This window comes from Pterocles gutturalis, unplaced genomic scaffold, assembly GCF_000699245.1.
Source record: "Pterocles gutturalis isolate BGI_N339 unplaced genomic scaffold, ASM69924v1 scaffold9411, whole genome shotgun sequence".
In the NCBI taxonomy this organism is placed as follows: domain Eukaryota; kingdom Metazoa; phylum Chordata; class Aves; order Pterocliformes; family Pteroclidae; genus Pterocles; species Pterocles gutturalis.
The window spans coordinates 1-17,037 of NW_010103151.1; the positions used below are offsets into that span (position 1 = coordinate 1).

General features: G+C 38.6%; 1 protein-coding gene across 1 annotated transcript in view; it reads right to left on the reverse strand.

Annotated features, from left to right (window-relative positions):
* Positions 1-941: 941 nt before the first annotated feature.
* Positions 942-17,037, reverse strand: part of LOC104471303 (sushi, von Willebrand factor type A, EGF and pentraxin domain-containing protein 1-like) — a gene marked incomplete at its 3' end in the record, with an annotated part of 33,444 nt that continues 17,348 nt past the window's right edge. Inside the window, exons 6-19 of the mRNA XM_010086594.1 lie at positions 16,540-16,669; positions 15,792-15,899; positions 15,444-15,575; positions 13,894-14,088; positions 12,704-12,825; positions 10,663-10,771; positions 8,542-8,727; positions 8,066-8,217; positions 7,307-7,468; positions 6,439-6,563; positions 5,402-5,502; positions 2,632-2,745; positions 1,640-1,753; positions 942-1,125 (exon numbers count right to left, since the gene is read on the reverse strand). Coding sequence (XP_010084896.1) covers positions 942-1,125; positions 1,640-1,753; positions 2,632-2,745; positions 5,402-5,502; positions 6,439-6,563; positions 7,307-7,468; positions 8,066-8,217; positions 8,542-8,727; positions 10,663-10,771; positions 12,704-12,825; positions 13,894-14,088; positions 15,444-15,575; positions 15,792-15,899; positions 16,540-16,669 — 1,934 coding nt within the window. The remainder of the gene's footprint in view (positions 1,126-1,639; positions 1,754-2,631; positions 2,746-5,401; positions 5,503-6,438; positions 6,564-7,306; positions 7,469-8,065; positions 8,218-8,541; positions 8,728-10,662; positions 10,772-12,703; positions 12,826-13,893; positions 14,089-15,443; positions 15,576-15,791; positions 15,900-16,539; positions 16,670-17,037) is intronic.

Sequence of the window (17,037 nt, forward strand, 5' to 3'; positions counted from 1 at the left end):
CAACTTGTACTGGTACCTGGAGTTATTCAACAGAAGTCAACAGAAGAAAGTCAACAGAAGAAACAATACAGAATTAATGGAGTTTTATTTTGGTTGTTCCTTTAAGTAATCTTGAATTCTATTAGCTGCATAATAATAGATAGATTTCTATTAGCTGCATAATATTTCTTCTTGATAGGGGCAATACAACATTTAAACACAGTATCTGTGTTTCTTCACATTAAATTGAGAGAGGCAATTCACCTGTGAGTGAAGCATGCCTTCTAGAGTCCACAGAATTACAGACGAGAGGTACTCTACATTTCATGCAGACATGCTTAAACAGAGAGAAAACCAAGGAAGCAGAAAACCTCTGGTACTTGGAAAACCAAGGTGTTTGAAAGTCATCAACATTTCTGGGGCTTTGGGGAGGGAAAGTCTTGTTAAACTCAGACAATAACAGTTGGTCCATCTCTCTACAGTGATCTAGGATATGACACTGCTATCAGTATTTGAAACTTCTGTTTTGAGTTTAGACACCCTAAAGCATTAAAATAAGTATTTTGAAGATCCCATCAGTGTCTGTATTTTAATCTCTATATTCTCAATATGTACAGCTAACCCTGTCTTCCAGGCTATAGAAATGTAATATTATCAGGTACATAACTGGTCATCACCTATTCTTCTACCGGAAAGCAAGACAAGCTGTTCAAGCTTGAGAAAGTGGATTTTTCTTGGCAGATCAAAATTAAAACCATGCAAACCTACCACGCTGACACTTCAAATCTATGTATTTTCTTTGCTATCTATCTCAGAACTTTTAAAGAGTGAGAACACTCAGATTTATTTTCTTGCCTTTTAAAATCTCCTTTAGTGTGCATAAGGAGACCATTTATATTGGATCAGGCTACCAAAGGCCTTAGATTTCACTAAGAAGGCTGAAGCACCTCAACATATCTGACCTTCCATACTGTATTACACCAATCATCTGTTTTTCACCTGAAGCTGTTGATACCATCTCTGCATGTAGCTCCATTCCTACATGGTCTGCTGAGACACTCATCGATGTTTCTTTCACATAAGACACCAGTAAAACCTGGCAGGCACTTGCAGGAGAAACCACCAACTTGATCTTCACAAATAGCCCTATTAAGACATGGGTTTGAAAGGCATTCATTGACCTCCATTTCACAGTGAGCACCTGAGAAGAAAAGAACAGAATCACAGCTCCACTTGGAATTAACCTAAGAAAGAAGATTACTAACCCATCTCTTTTTTTTTTTTTTTTTTTTTTTTTTTTTTTTTTTTTTTTTGCTGATCTTATGGGAAACAGCAAACACCAGGGCAGCCACCCAGGTCTGGGATTTACTCCATTAACTCAGGTTATGTGGTCATAGAAGAATTACAAGTACCATGTTTGCAGTTGTGGAAATTAACATTGAGTAAACCCTGGGGAATTTGAACAGGTATGGCCCATTATGTGAGTCATCTGGGCTGATGAAATCACCAGTGGTCCACCACATTGACCTAGGGGATCTAGTATATCTATATCAACATGTAATATATGTAACAAATAGCAATGAGATTGTAATACTTTGGACAGGGTAGGAAGACATCTTAGTCACAAAGAGACAAGTCTGACAAACAGAAAAAAGTGTACCTGTGAACCCTTTTGCACAAGTGCAGCGGTAACCATTCTTGCCATCAACACAGTGGGCTCCATTCAAACACGGACTAGAGCTACATTCATTTATGTCTTCCTCACACAAGAGGCCTTCAAACAGCAAGGGTTACAAGGCATGATCAAGACATAGTCAAGGTCTGCATGCTGCAGTGACGGAATGTGGCAGACAGAAAAGCACCATACTTCTTGCATAACAAAAGGCTACTGAGATAGGCAACAAAATTCCATGTTTGACTGCACTGCTGCGAACATCTACAAAGATCATCTGTGTTATATATATGCTGGGAGGTGAAAGACACAAAGTCCATGCTTTGTCTTCCTAAAGTTTGAAAAACATCGAGCAAGTTTTGCTGTCAATAAATGTACAGCCATAAACATGAAAAATGAGGGAAATAATTTATGGTTAAAAAACACCAGGCCTTTTTTTTAACCACACAAAATTATCTCCTCAATAGTTCATTTCAATATTTAGAATTTTAAGTGCTGTTTTGGCAAAGTACTCAAGCATGTCAGTTTCCCCACAGATTTCAATACCTTCAACATGCATGCAGGTGAGAGTTAAAAAGACTGAGCTAAAAGATAAGGAAAAGGCCACTCACTCATAGGGCTGCAGCAAAGCAACTGCATAAATGCTTTGTCTAGTCAGTCCATATTCAGTCTCACAAGGATTTTCCCTTTGAGTATTTACCAGTTCCCTAAACTTAATTCCTTTTTTTTTTTCAGACCAGAAATGTCACAAAACAGAAGCATACATGCACAAAGACACACAGAGATTATCCTTGAATGCTCTTCTTTTCATTTCAAAACTTATTCAAATATAATAGAACCTTACTCTAACCTGTAGATCCGATTACTTTCCTGTTATAATTCCATGGACCTGGAATTATACAGCCCTTCTGTTTTGTGTTATCTACTTGGCACAGTAACAATGCTTGTCTGAAGAAGAGCTATGAAGTGAGACAAACTACCTGAATAGCCTGGTTGACAATGGCAAACAAAGGTCCCAATGCCATCTTTACACATTCCATTGTTGTGACAAGGAGATGATTTACACTCATCAACTTCCACTTCACATTTCAAGCCTAGAATGCAAAATAAAGGACAGAGAACAGGGAGGCAAAATTTGAAATTGTTCAGAAACACAGAAGTAATGATTACTTAATGGAGGAAAACATGACTGACGAAATGCATACATTATCAGACATTCAGGTTTATTATCTTCTCTTCAGATTGTGTATTAACACAGACCTGAGACAAAACAGCTATTAGAAAGCCATGATGCACATCGGGCAGCAGACTGATCAGTTCCAGACAGTGGCACTTAACACCTATCACAAGTAACAGAGATCACTTCTTGGCAAAAGCTGAATAATAAGTCATCCATTTGCTTTGAAGCAACTAAGAAGCTAACAGTGAAGAGTACAGGCAGATCTGTGGAATCAGCTGTTCAGAGTATAAATTTCCAGATTTGCTGATCATAAATATTGACAACTGATAGGATTTTCAAATCCACTAACTGCACTAAAAGAAACCCCATTCAAAATACTTTTCTGCCAAACAAGATATAATTCAGAGGGAAGAGGAGGAACTATTTTTTTTCTTAATGCTTATGTGTGGTAAATCTATGATGGATGTTCCAATTAGTTAGGCTATACCCTTGCACTGAAATGTTCTGCTCCTTTATGCCTGCTCATGTTAAGGGCATAGAGACATTTAGCTCCTCCACTGGCTTTTCAATTTTTTACCTGTATATCCAAGTGGACATATGCAAATATATCCACTTCCCAACTGTTTGCATGTCCCATTGTTGTGGCATGGTTCCAGGAAACACTCATGAAAGACCTGCCAGAGGTAAGAATGATGCAATTACAGTAAAGGTGGAAATATGGGTGGAATAAAATATTCTAATTTTAAACTGCACACCCTACAGTCACTTTGGAAAGCTGGGTTTTTTCTCCCAGACTTTTCCCCAGACTTCTTCTAGTAACTGACATTAACTTTTAGCTCTTCCTCTTTACCTCCTCAGCACATCAACCATTCTTTTTTTTTTCTAGAGAAAAATACCAGGAATCTGAATTATTATTTTAAAACAACCTTTTACATAGCAAAATGGGATCACTGCAGTTGTTCCCTTAGAATTTTCCTAGCTATGATTCACAGGTGACATTTTATATTATGCTCTCTTTTATATGAGAGTTCTCCACATTAAATCCTTTTACACTGGCTAATCACTTCCTGCTACTAGTCATCAGGTGGACTGGTGGGGAACTTCACTGTGTGGCGTTATTTTTTTCTAATGTAGGAAACCAGAATTCAGCAAAGCCCTTGAGTAAATGATCAACTAAAATCACAGGAGATCAGTTTGTCACCTGTCTATATATTATATAACGGTTCAGGCCAACTTCATAATCCGTCAACTTTGCTCCTGTTTACACAATATCCTAACTTTACATTCAAAACAAGGCAGTCTTGTCAGAGTTACAGACTGGGTGAGATGGTGGGAGTAAGGGGGCACCTCTGGCAAACATTGTCACTGGAGTAGATTCTATCACATGAGCACTTGCCTCTGTTTCAAAGGGGGTATTCACAGCAGAAGGGAGCTCTGCTTGCCTCCTCTCAAGTGTATCTATGTTGCAATAAGTAAAACAAAGATTTTACAACTGGCATTTAGATGCCTGGTAGCATTTTCTGGAATTCAGCATATGAAGAACATCAGGTGACTGAGAGTGGTCAATCTACTTTACAGATTGGCTGAACCTCCTCCATGGAGTTTACATTTCTTTTATAAGTGTGATATATGTTTCATTTATCAGGTGAAGGCTTCAAGTCCAGAATTTAAGATTGCCAATAGCTGATGCAGCCTCCTTTGTTCAGCTAAAGTGCTTCTGTGATTATAAAAAGTTCGAGTGTTCCCCTCATGACCATCGCTCTCATCTCTTCAGGAAATACAATCGGCGTTAACAATTACATTTGAAAAGGTCTTAGTCATTTACTGCTGCATAAAGCACACTTTCTTTCATTTGAGATAACAGTGGAAAATATATCTTGTCCTTGCCTGACTGCTGACTTTGTACTGTTTGCTGATATTTTCTGGAGAGGCTGGTACCATCATTACACTTTCCTCAGCTGCTGAAAAAGTAGAGCCAAAACCTAAACAGGAAAGTTATGAAAGTGCTGTTAATAATACTGTATGGGAAGGTCCCTATTCCATGAGGCCACAAAAATTGCATGTTAGTAATGCCTCTAAAGATATGCTGAAAAAACTGAATTTGCAGGAATAAGAAAAACTTTACAGTAACCCCATAGTATTTTAAATATATTTTATATAAAAAAATGTATTTTAAGCACATACATTTCCAAAACACATACATGTGTCCACATATAAAAATATTTTATTTATACTTATACATACATGCATATAAATATTTTTATTTATATTTGCATCTATATAACACTCTCTATAGTGTGTATATATAGTATACATATGCAGAGTGTATGTGAGTATATACACTCTGCATATGTATACTGTTATTGAGTTTTGATATGTATCACACAGTCACTTCTCCATAACACAGAGGCAATATCAGTACACAAAACCAGCTGTGAACTTCACTGGCTGAAATGGAAGGTCTATGTTTGTTAGGAGAGTAAGTGGGATATTTTCTGTTAAGACTACTGCTGGCCATCCTTTAGACATTTTCTTTATTCACTCTCTCCAGCAGAGACAATTTGGCTTACTTGAACAATCTGTGATGGATCTGGCACCAATGACAGTTGTTGTTCCATAAAATGGACAAGACAAGCAGTAGGACTTTCCTGGGTCTGGTTGATAGTAATCTCTGGGACAAGGGTAGCAAGGTGTCAAACCTGTACGAGAGAACTCGCCTGCAAGACATGGTACTGCAAGAACAAAAGGACATTTTTTTGAGGGATCACTTGCACCCCCACCCTACCTCCCTCCACATCTTATTTTTTAATTTTCTCTCCTCCTTCATAGTGCCTCCTCGACTTAAAGGAACAGGGTGAAACCTACCAGGAATTCACAACTCTAGGAGATGCTTATTTAAATTGTGCTGTTAGGTGACATGTGGTTCTCAAAGGAAATATCTGGGAATTAGTTCTATCTATTCCTTTTGCTGTTCTGGGGACACTTTCATACGCAACTTCCTCTCCCTTTTCTCTCTCACACCTGTTTGTGTGTTTGTTTGTTTGCTTGTTTTTGCCTTCAAGAATGAGTAAGGACAAAAGACAAGTCTTTTTTTGTACCATTAATCCCTACAAACTATTTTCCCCAGGAATCTTTCTGGCAAAGCTTCCCAAAGACAGCTGAGGACAATTTATTGAAAAAAGTTATGGAACAAACTGTGTTAAAATTCTGTATTTTCGTATGGAAGATGTGGAAGCTGTTCCGGAGATAATAGTGACAAACATCCTGTAATTTTATTTCTATTCTGTAAGGAAAAAGGGTTTACTTTACAGGTACCCATCACATATCTCATTTTATTAATCTTTAGATAAGAATCTGTCTTGGAAACCAGAAGGAGGACATTCAAAAATAATCAGGGTATCAGGAAATGACCTATCACTTTTCTGGGATATGCTGCTTGGTCCACAATTTAACCAGAAGCAGAACTAAATCTCAGGCAGATGAATTGGATTACATTAGCTGACATTTAAATAACATCTAGAAACTTTTAGAATTTAATTTAAAAATTTCATAGCCCTTTTTGTTACAAACCTCCACAAGCTGAGACATCCACTGCACCTCTTTTTACCGTTGATGTATTCTCTGGGCAAGAGACACAATTCCTGGATCCAGTTGCTGGCTGATATGTGCCAAGCGGACATGTTTCACAGGTCTCAAGACCACTGGGTGAATACGTTCCCTGCTTGCACTGAGCTGTAAGGCAGAAGAATTCATAAAGATTAAGTAATGTCCAACATGAAACATGGCTCCTAACTTCTGAAAATAATGCTGAAATCACAATACATGTCACAAGGACTTTTAGTTCTAGAGTTTACTCTACTCTGAAGGACTTCATAGGTACAAAGAGAAAAAAAAAAAAGGAATTGTGGTAAGTTACTGATAGTGCATTTGTGAATTATTAACCAGTTAATTATCTTCCAATCAGCTTCACATATGATTTATTGCAACTCAGTTACTCATTTTTAATCAACAAAATTAATGATAAGTCAATAAGCAGGAATTAAAAATAGTAACTTCTTTTTCAGAACAAGTCACAAAGAGATAGTGGTGCTGTGGTGCTCAGAGTCAGAGCACTGTAGTGTAGGATGCAGACATTTCATCTTTGATTGCAGTAGGATGGAGATGGGCTGGCAAGGAAAAGAATGACGTTACTTTAAGTGTATTAGTTCCTCAAATGGGCTAACAATCTCACAGAATGAAGACAGAAATGAAACAAAGCTTCAAAGGCCTGCTCTTCTTTAAACATCTGACCAGACATCCTGCATGCCACAGTGGTGGTAAAAATCTGGATTTTTCTCTTTACATATGCATCAAGGAGCAGTTAGGACCGCACCTCATTTCACAGGTAAACCTCATTCCAATACTCCCACAATGGGGACTAAAAGGGTGCCAGCACATATTCACAAGTGTCTGTCCAAAGAAGACAAAGTTCTCACCTTTGCATTCAGAGATGCTCCTAGAGTGTAGATACTCAGTATAGCTACCAGATGGACAACTTTTGCATTCCAGCTGCCCTTCCTCATCTTGGTAGGATCCAGTCCAGCAGCTTTCACAGGTATGATGCTCCAGGGAGTAGTAGGTACCCAAAGGGCAGTTGACTGTAATGTTGGAAACATAAGGTTCCCCTCAGAATGCACAATCATACGTGCGTGTCTTGCCTCTAGAGTTCCCATTTAGTCAAACCCCGTATATGTGAAATGTGACTCTGTTCCTCAGCAAATTTAGTATCTCTCTGGAACATTGCAAAAGATCTCACTATGCACAGGAAATGGAATCCAATTCCCTATCTTAGCTACACATCATTCACAAGACTAATAGGGCTAATAGACTGCATACCGAGCACTGTTTCCCTGTGTATCACCAAGTGTGGATATGCCTAATTTCCCCATGGGAGTGGAATCCTGGGTACAAAAACATCCTTTTCCACTGGCTTTGCTTAGGAACACAAACATCCTCTGGAAGTCAAACTGCGCAAAGCATTTTTGCAGTTTATTGTTCTGGGAGACCACAGCCACTGGACTCTGTTAAACCATAACCCTCTGCAAACATCCTCTAAAAACTTGCTTTTCAAATGGATTCTAAATACATGTAAGGAGTAAGTCATCTGGCTTACCACACATTCTCCCCCTCAGCACAGAACCTGGTCTGCAGAAAAGAAAGGCCTTCTCAGTCTCCAGTGAGTTGCTGTCAGCTACAATGAGTTCAGATGCAAACTGAAAAGAATACATGGGTTCCTTATTGAGAGTCCTATTCAGCCTGTTCGTGATTGTCTCCAGAGTTTTAAGGAGCCGCCGTTGGTTTTCCAGTTCCAATGTATCATTCCTTTCATCAGGCAGTGGCACGCTAGCTGGGATATAAAGAGAAAACACAAAAAGTACACAGATTTTAGTCAGGACTTCCACTATACTCTGGAGTATATCAAGAGTGCAAGACTCAAGCTTGCCAGCGGAAAGCAGGCCATGTGCGCAATGCTCTCCATGAACATGAGGCTGTGATCTTTCTCCCAGGAAGTAGGTCTGTGATGAAATAGGGCTATGAATGTCTCCAGAAAATAGTCATCTGCATCTCCAGCAGGCTTGGTGAACTGAAGGCTACATTTTACTAAATGCATTATAAGCTTGTTTTTTAAAAAGCAGGAATAGGAGAAGGACGATATTTTGACTTCTCTCACCCGTGATGTTAAATATTAACTTGATTTTGTGGTCGGTCATTGGAACATTGAGCTTATGCCTTTTGACTCGAGCAGGTGCTGCCTTTACAGAGGCAGTGAGATGCTTTGATAAATCTTCTTGTGCTGCATCAACAAAATCATCATAGGAATAATCCAGCTGGTTTGCTGCCCCCCAGCCAGCTGGTCCTGTGAGGCATTAAAAAAGAACAAAAAGAGAAGCAACATAACGTGGAAAATAAGTGCCTGTACTAAAATACATCCTCAGTAGAACGGAGTCTTTTTGAAGCTCCAGATAATGCACGCTGGCTTTGCCCCTGCACAAGTGCCTATTATACTAGCACTTTCATAGAATCATAGAATCACAGAATCATTAAAGTTGGAAAAGACCTCAAGGATCATCAAGTCCAACCGTCAGCCCACACCACCTAACCCACTAAACCATGTCGCTAAGCACCACATCTACATCTTTCACTTTGACTAAACAAAAAGGAAAAAAACAGTCTCACTCCTAACTGGTATCACAGAGATCCTGAATCTTTTGCAGTTAGCCAAAGCTTTAAAGAAATACTGCTATAAAAGTTACAAGTTGCAATTCTTTCTCTTCTCCTGTCTTGCATGCACCCTCACCTGCCAGCAACATCTTCTTAAACAATTCCATATTGCTTTCTCTTCCTCTTCCTGCTCAATTACAGACAGCACGGCCTATGCCACATGTCTCCATTGCATCTTCTTCTTACAACTTCTCTATGGTTCCACCATGATCTGGCCTCTCAGGAAAGGCTGGTAGCATTACCTTACATGTTTATTTCCCCCAGAGAGGCATTTCCTGTTACACATAGTGAGTCAAATTCATCCCCGTATAATGTCCTTTGCCTATAACATGCTTTCAACCAGAAACAATTAAATAATTGGTTTTGTATATAATCTACCTTTTCATAATGACTAAATCCAGAGGTGTGTGGTCTATTTCATTGATCTAGCTCTTTTTTAAAAAAAAACATTAACATGTAAAAAAATTCTGCCAATTACCTGTTAGCAGTAACCTAGGTTACGTTTAATTTACAGTGGAAACTAGGACAAGTTAACCCCCACAGCTTTGTGGTTAATACTGTGTGAGTATTCCACAAATAATTTTCTAACCTGCTGTCTCTTATGACCTGAGGGGGTCTCCTCTCCTGCCTCCCCAGTGTAAAATAATGAGAAACTCAGAAAAACAGCAACACGTTATTCCGATAAGAGGCTGACATGAACCAGAAGAGAATAGGACCCTACACCCTTGTCCTCAACACTGTTTCCTCCAAGTGCCTTTATGAGTTAGCTCCAGCTGTCATCAATATTCATCCTTATCAGGATGCAGGTAACAACTGCAAACTGAACACCCAGGCCCACCGTGGCTGATAACAAACAAATGTGCCCTCAAACTCTGTTTTTAGCCTTTCTGCTCTGAGCACTCCTGTAAGACTCAGAAATGTCAAGGACATCAGCAGTACAACACAGACACTAACCTGTTTGAAAACGCACTGAAAATGACAACTAACTTGGCATAAAGCAAACTAGGAACAATCACTAGGACTGTCACAGCTTTCACTCTGATATAGCTACAGTCATCCTGCAAAATCTGCCTTTGCCTACAGGAAGTAATTTCACAGCTAATGGGCAAACTTAAGCTTGTATAGCTTCACACTGTGAGGGTTCTGTGCTGATCTGAACCAGCATCAAGAATGTTCCTAATTTTTTTAACAGTCTCTGGAATGACTTATTGTACTTTTAAGTATTTTGATTTGAAACTGTATGTTTTTAAAAATTTGCTTTCTTCCAGGCTAATCAAGCAAGTTTGTAGGACTCGTGTGTGTGTGTGTGTGCGTTTTTTTTTTTTCCCCTTCCCATCACGAGGCATCTCAGTAAACTCTTCCTCTAGTCTATATAGGAAGCAGTATCAAAACCAGAGAGCAAACAGTTCCATGATATTGTTATAAAACCTATTATGTAATTGCTTGCTATCTTAAGAGCTCCATATTTATTTAAAAAAAAATCTCACACAACACACTGCATACTTCAGAACAAAAGGAATCATGCTGCATTAAACCTGGATGGCTAAGAATCTATGCAATCAATAATTACCAATGGCAAATCCATTTTCGTAATCGTAATTATATTCCAAGCAATGTTTCTGTGTCTGATCTTCCAATCTGCAGTCAATATCATCAACATCATTACAGAATGATGGGACCTTCCAACATAAAGAAGAATGACATTAAAAAATAAAACCACTTAGCCCCCTTCCCCAACTTATAAAAACTTCTAGTTACAATGTAAAGCATAGGTCCTGCCAGTGACACTAGATTTCCCCTTTCATGTCTCTTACAAACTTGTCAGAGTCTACTGAAACAAGGATGTTCTATAGATACAGCTGGGAAATAAAAGGTCAACTTGTAGGCATACACTTCTTTGTTACAGAAGATCTTTTTTATAAGAGAAGATACCCATTCAGTTAGCCACTCTTGCATGTGAAATGTCAAAATACAGAAATAAGTTCAGGCTTGGCTCTACCTGCTGAAAATGACAGGAGAGCTCACACATTTGAGAACATCTGTGATTTTTCCAGCTATGCAATTTATAATTCTGTCAAGCTTACAACAATGCTGTCACTGTGTTTCTAGCTTTCAAACCTTATTTCTTCATATCCCACCTCTCCCTACCCAAGGAAAGGAACTCATGCGTTCCACCAAGAGACCTTCAGAGAACAGGAAAAATCATCTGAGAAGGACAGAAACCATAGATCAGAAAACTCTATTTCTTCTCTCCACAAAAGCACTGGAGAATAGATGAATGCACAGTTTTTTATAAAATCTGTATTTCTTGTTTTTTTCCAGAAAGGTTTCAAGCAAGTTGGGCTCTAGGTCATGTTTTGGAACTGCTTTTCTTTTTTCCGTATCCATTTTCATTGGAAAAATGGCTCCTGCTGATTCCTCCTCCCTTTTCAGATCTCTGCTAGAATTTCAAATTCTTGGGAATAGGAATAGCCATATTCTAAAAAGTCGTTTTGACTGTTTCCCAGATTGTTGCATTTTGATGTAATTGCTTGGGCAGGTCACTAAGCATTTTTTCCTTACTATCTTTTGCTTGCTGATAGTAACGGCCTAAGCAGTGGAACCTGCTGGTAGCTGGCTCTCAGGGGAAAGGAACAGAAATACAAGCAGCCAAGATTTTGCTTCCAGAAGAGAATAAACCTGAAGCAAAGCAAGAGAGTAGCGGATATTTAAGTGTCAGAGATTGCCTTAAGTTTTATGTAAGTTTTCAGCCATTTGACAAGGGCTATTGACATATATTCCAAACTTGCAGAAGTTTGCCCAATAGCTTTATGTGCTAATAATGTTTTTTAGTTAGTAGAGGAGCTTTTAGCAAGTGGGCTTTGACCTGCAAAAAAAACTGTAAATGCCCGGTGTTCTCTTCTGGAGCAATGCTGTCATACTAGGACTGGACATCCACTCCTGAGAGAAGTCCTGCTGCTTCTGCTCTGCAACTGAGAACAGACTTGTGGATTAAGAGGGGAGATTGTGACACTTATGTGGAAAGCAAGAGGCATGGTAGAGACGGAACATGCTACCCCTTCAAAATCAGTGCTATCCAGTTCATAATGATAAGAGCAAGAACTCAGAAACTCTAGAAACCTGAGCAAATTATTTAAATCACTACTCCTGGATTTAAGTGCCTAGACTTAGGTACCAGATGTGGAATTTATCTATTTGTATACATGTGTATTATTTTATATTATATGGATATATGTTATACACATTATATATGATATAATATACATCACATCCAACTTTCAAAAACAACACTGAGGTTAGAGGATGATTGACTGGTGTTTTCAAAACTGCAAAGGTTCTCTGTGGAAGCCTACTAAAAATCTATGAGTCCCAGGTCTCTAAGCTGGGACTACGGACACTTCGATAAATTTTGTCCTGTGTAACTCCGCATTGCAGACTGAGGTGAATCACAGCAAAATGACAGTGAATCTTCATTTTTAAAGGAAGCACAAATATCGCTTACTGGTTTCTGTTGTATTTTCCTTGTACGAAATTAGTTAGCTGGGAAAAGTAACACCGAGGTACATTTTTTACAAAGCATGTAAAAGAGGAAGCAGTATTTACTAACCTACCATTTTACCAAGTGCACTCTGAAACGCATCAGTAAAGCTATTTAGAAGATTGCTGTCATCACATCGTGTTGCTTTGTAGAGCATCTCAAAGGATTTGAACCCATGGTTTGCAAAACGATTTACTGAAAAATTTTTGAGAAATAAATTTTTACAGGTCAGTGCAAGAGTTTCAGAGACAAAAGCAAGATAATTCAGGCTAAAACTGGAATACATTAACCCAAGAAGCATTGTCTTTAAATCAGCAACTTAAATTCCCCATGTTATATATACGTGAACATGGAACACTCATACCTCAGCCAATGCAGTTGAATATGACCCTTTGTCAGGCATAAAATTTACTGGGAAAGCTAACAGATGTTGGAAAAAGGTCTGTCATTTATCTATTTCAGCATTTTCTTCATGGAAGAAACCTGTGAGCTGTCAATTAAACTCTGTACTTACTTTTTACTGAGAGAGAAGCAATAAATATTTTAAGTCCTCTTACTATTGCTGCTAGGCTAAATATGAAAAACTCTCTCCCAGAACTGAGACAAATCAAAGTCTCTAAGTGTCCAAATTACAGATTTTGAATTGATAGACAGCGCTGAAACATAACTCTCAATTTGCTCATAGCTAAAACACTGCTCTTGTTTGCTGAAACCAAGAAATCCACCCTGCTGGAAATGGATGCAACACGCTGCCAACATGGGCTTCATATAATGTCACCAAAGCTGGGAAATTCCAGAGCTGAAGTTTTGCATGTGCCCATCTCAAAGAAAATACATAAGCGCTTCTGATTTGGTGATAAATTAGATACGTAAGTATAGCATGCACTGTGCCTTTGAATCAATAAGTTGCAAAGACTGTTGAAATTTCTGTTGAAAAGATGCTGTTAATGTTTGTAAACAAACTGTTTCAAATACCAATTCAAAATAATGGCAGACCTTGTCTACTTGGCCATCTTTGCTATTTTGTGATTCCCAGGATTCAAATTCACTGCTATTTTTGTGTTTGAGACAGATTCAGAAAAAACACATTTAGTGACTTCCAGGCACTCTTTCACAACATTTGTAACACTTTGGAGGCAGAGGAAGAAAAGATTTGTTATCATTAGACAGAAGTAATAGTTTCTACAATATTTTCATTTACTTCCTCATCAAACATAGTGTTTGATGAGTTGCAGATTCATTTTCAGTAACAATAAGACTTACGAGAGCAGCCAGGCCGCTCTGAAGAATGAGGCGGCTTCCAGACACCATCCTCATATGCACAATAGTAGCTTTCACTTGATCCTTCTGAAAAGCTATAACCCTCTGCACAGTGCAATGTGCAGTTAACTCCCACTTCATCCGATGTGCATGTAAAATAACCATTCACAGGCTCAAAGGAGATTTCACAGGGAGAACCTATGAAAAATACAAAGATTTCTGTGTTGATTAACATGGTGAAGTAAGTACGCACACAGGAAAACAGCAGTGATAACAGGATTTCCCAAAGTACCCAGTATCAACCCGATCTTGCCTCTGTTGAAGTCTGTGGAAGTATTATTTGCTACTTCCATAAAGGCAGGATTAGGTTACTGCTAAATTATTCTCAAGCTATGCCACTGGAATTTGAAATCAAGAAACATAAAGAGTTAAAGAATTTGTGATATATATTAGAAATTAAAAAAACTCAGAAACGCAAGACCCAAACACACTCAAGCATGTACTCACTAAGATAATACAAAACCATAATCTAAATTTTTACATGAACTTCCATACAATGAATTCTAGTAAACTATTTTACATCTTGAATTCTGAAACAAAATATTATCCATTCTTCACCACTGCAACAACACATGGACTCGTCAGAATCATCTTAGGAAGGAGTGACTGTAAAACCTCAGTTATGATTTATTCTACATGCCAATTGTGAAGGAGACTGTGAACATCTGAAAACGTCACAAACACTGAACCACAAAAAGTCTGAGGTGGTGTAGAACTTGAAACAATGCCAATTCTAAGCAGTATCTCATTCTTGCTAAGATTTACAGCAAATCAGAAATTAGCACATCCATTTGCAACTCACCATATCTAAAAGCTATAATGAAAATTCCAGTCTGCGTGATTTTAAATTCTCTCTTCACTAGCAGATTTTTTTATACAGATGTCCAACTAAGACATAAGCACTGAAGAACAGAGATGAAGTAGAATTTTCATCCTTAATACTTTATCTGCCAAATTATTGTTTGGCCTTTAAAGAAGAACATGAACTGTGGGGAAAAGGTGTCTATGCAACAAACACAAATGCACCAATATACCTTTAGGTACAGAGAGCTTCTAAAATCTAAAGAGTGTTCTAGTATCTGCTGCAATATTTGCAGGGGATTACAGAAATATTTCCATAGTTTTCCTTTTTAAATTACAGATTTGAAGTAATACCTCAGCAACACCTATTAATTAATTTCATATAGTATCTGTCACTGAGAAAAAGAATGAATCAATTACCATAAGTTTTACTGCTTAATGATTCATAATATCAGTGCTTTTACATCTAATTTGAACTTACAGGACCGAATTCACTGCTGTGCTGCTTCAGTCTTAGACAGTTTATTCATTGGTACTAACAAATGTCCTGACTGCCTTCAAGTTACTTCAATACAAAATGAGAATAACTAAAAGTGGAGACTAAATTAAAAAGTGGAGTAGCACTGCATCCTCTGTGATATTCAGTTGAAACGATGCCATACACTCTTGACCAGAAGACTAAGACAACAAACCTTTGATGACAATGTGTATTTCACACGTCCTGTTATTGCCAGAGGGATCCACAGCTGTGTATTGAACTGTTGTCTCTCCTTTGGGAAAGAGATCTCCAGGTGCATGGCTCCTAGTGACAGTCAGTGGAGCACCTAGAAGACATCAATAAGTAAAAGAGGGTTGCTCACAGCCAACCTTGACAAGTGGAGAAGGAAATGGCAGTATGTCTTCCAAACTGTGTGTTCTTAAAAATAAATAAGTAAAAAAACCCTCAAAAAATCCTAAACTCCAAGGGATCAAGGGTGAACAGGTTGGGGTTCCCTAGCCTTCCACTGTTGCGTGCATGTTTTGGGGTGCACTATTCTCACCTGAATTGTCTGAAAATTGTGGTTCTTCCCATGTTGCTGGGTACTCATTCTCTACTGCTTGCATGGGGGGTGGAGATCTACATCTGTCAATTACAGGAGGTTCTGCATCTGCAGAATTTGAAGAGATGGCATGACATTATCTTACTGAACTGTCACTACACTCAAATGAAATCTATAGTCAGAAGAAGTTAGGTAAACAGCAGTTTCAAATTCACATCAGGAGATACAAAAAAGTTAGGTGCATGCTTGTAAGCTGCTGCAACTGATAGATGCTGATGGAACAGACAAGACTAATTCTTCCTCTGAACTCATGGTTTCTGCATTCTGTTTGCCTTCTACAGAATAAACCTTGTTTAACAGGACTGCTGAATAACACAACTGTCCAACAGAAATTGAACAATGATTTGCATCAACATGCGAGAACCTTGGAAATTTCATTGTGAGTCTTTCAAGAAGGAAAAAAATCCACATATGATGAAGGCAGTAAGTGCCAACACAAAACATTTGCATCTACCAGTATGAGGAGAAATTTTAACATTTGGGATGAGCAACAGAATAAAACACAATCCTAACTGAACATCTGGAAGCAATGACTGCACACTGTGCAAACTGTGACCCAAGATCAGCAAAGCATTTACAGAGATTACACTACTTCTGGGCCATAGTGACTCACAGTCTCTTTCTGCACAAAATTTAGATGGTTCCAGCCATGGCAGACTCTTCCTCAGTGATTTTTACCAGCACTTACCAATAACCTTGACACTGAATGTACAGCTTGCCTCATTGTCCGACTTATCAGTTGCTGTGTAAGTAATGGCAACTTCGCCAATTGGAAGAAGAAACGGTGGTATGAAAGCTGGGGTAACGTGAACTGAGACCTTTTACAGGAAAACACTTGTTATTTAAAAAACAAAGCTGGTTAGTAATCACGACACGCATGTTTCCAGAAATGTCCACAAAAGAGTATTCTTCAACGTCAAGTCCACTCAGTCTTAATGCAAATAGCCTTTCCAAGTAATGAGGGTGGACTTCGCAACAGAGTGCCTTGCTCCCTCTCTCAAGACTGCCTTCTTTATAGCGACAGGGATTTATTCAGGCAGGATTTGGGTTGCTGCAGTTTACAGCACTGTGCATTAAGAAAACTCAGGCCTGACTCTTATCTGCCTCACTGCACTGAACACACATCAGGCCAGCTCAGAACTTGTTTTGTCTGCAGTTCAGCTCTCCAGCTGTTGGTCAGACAGTT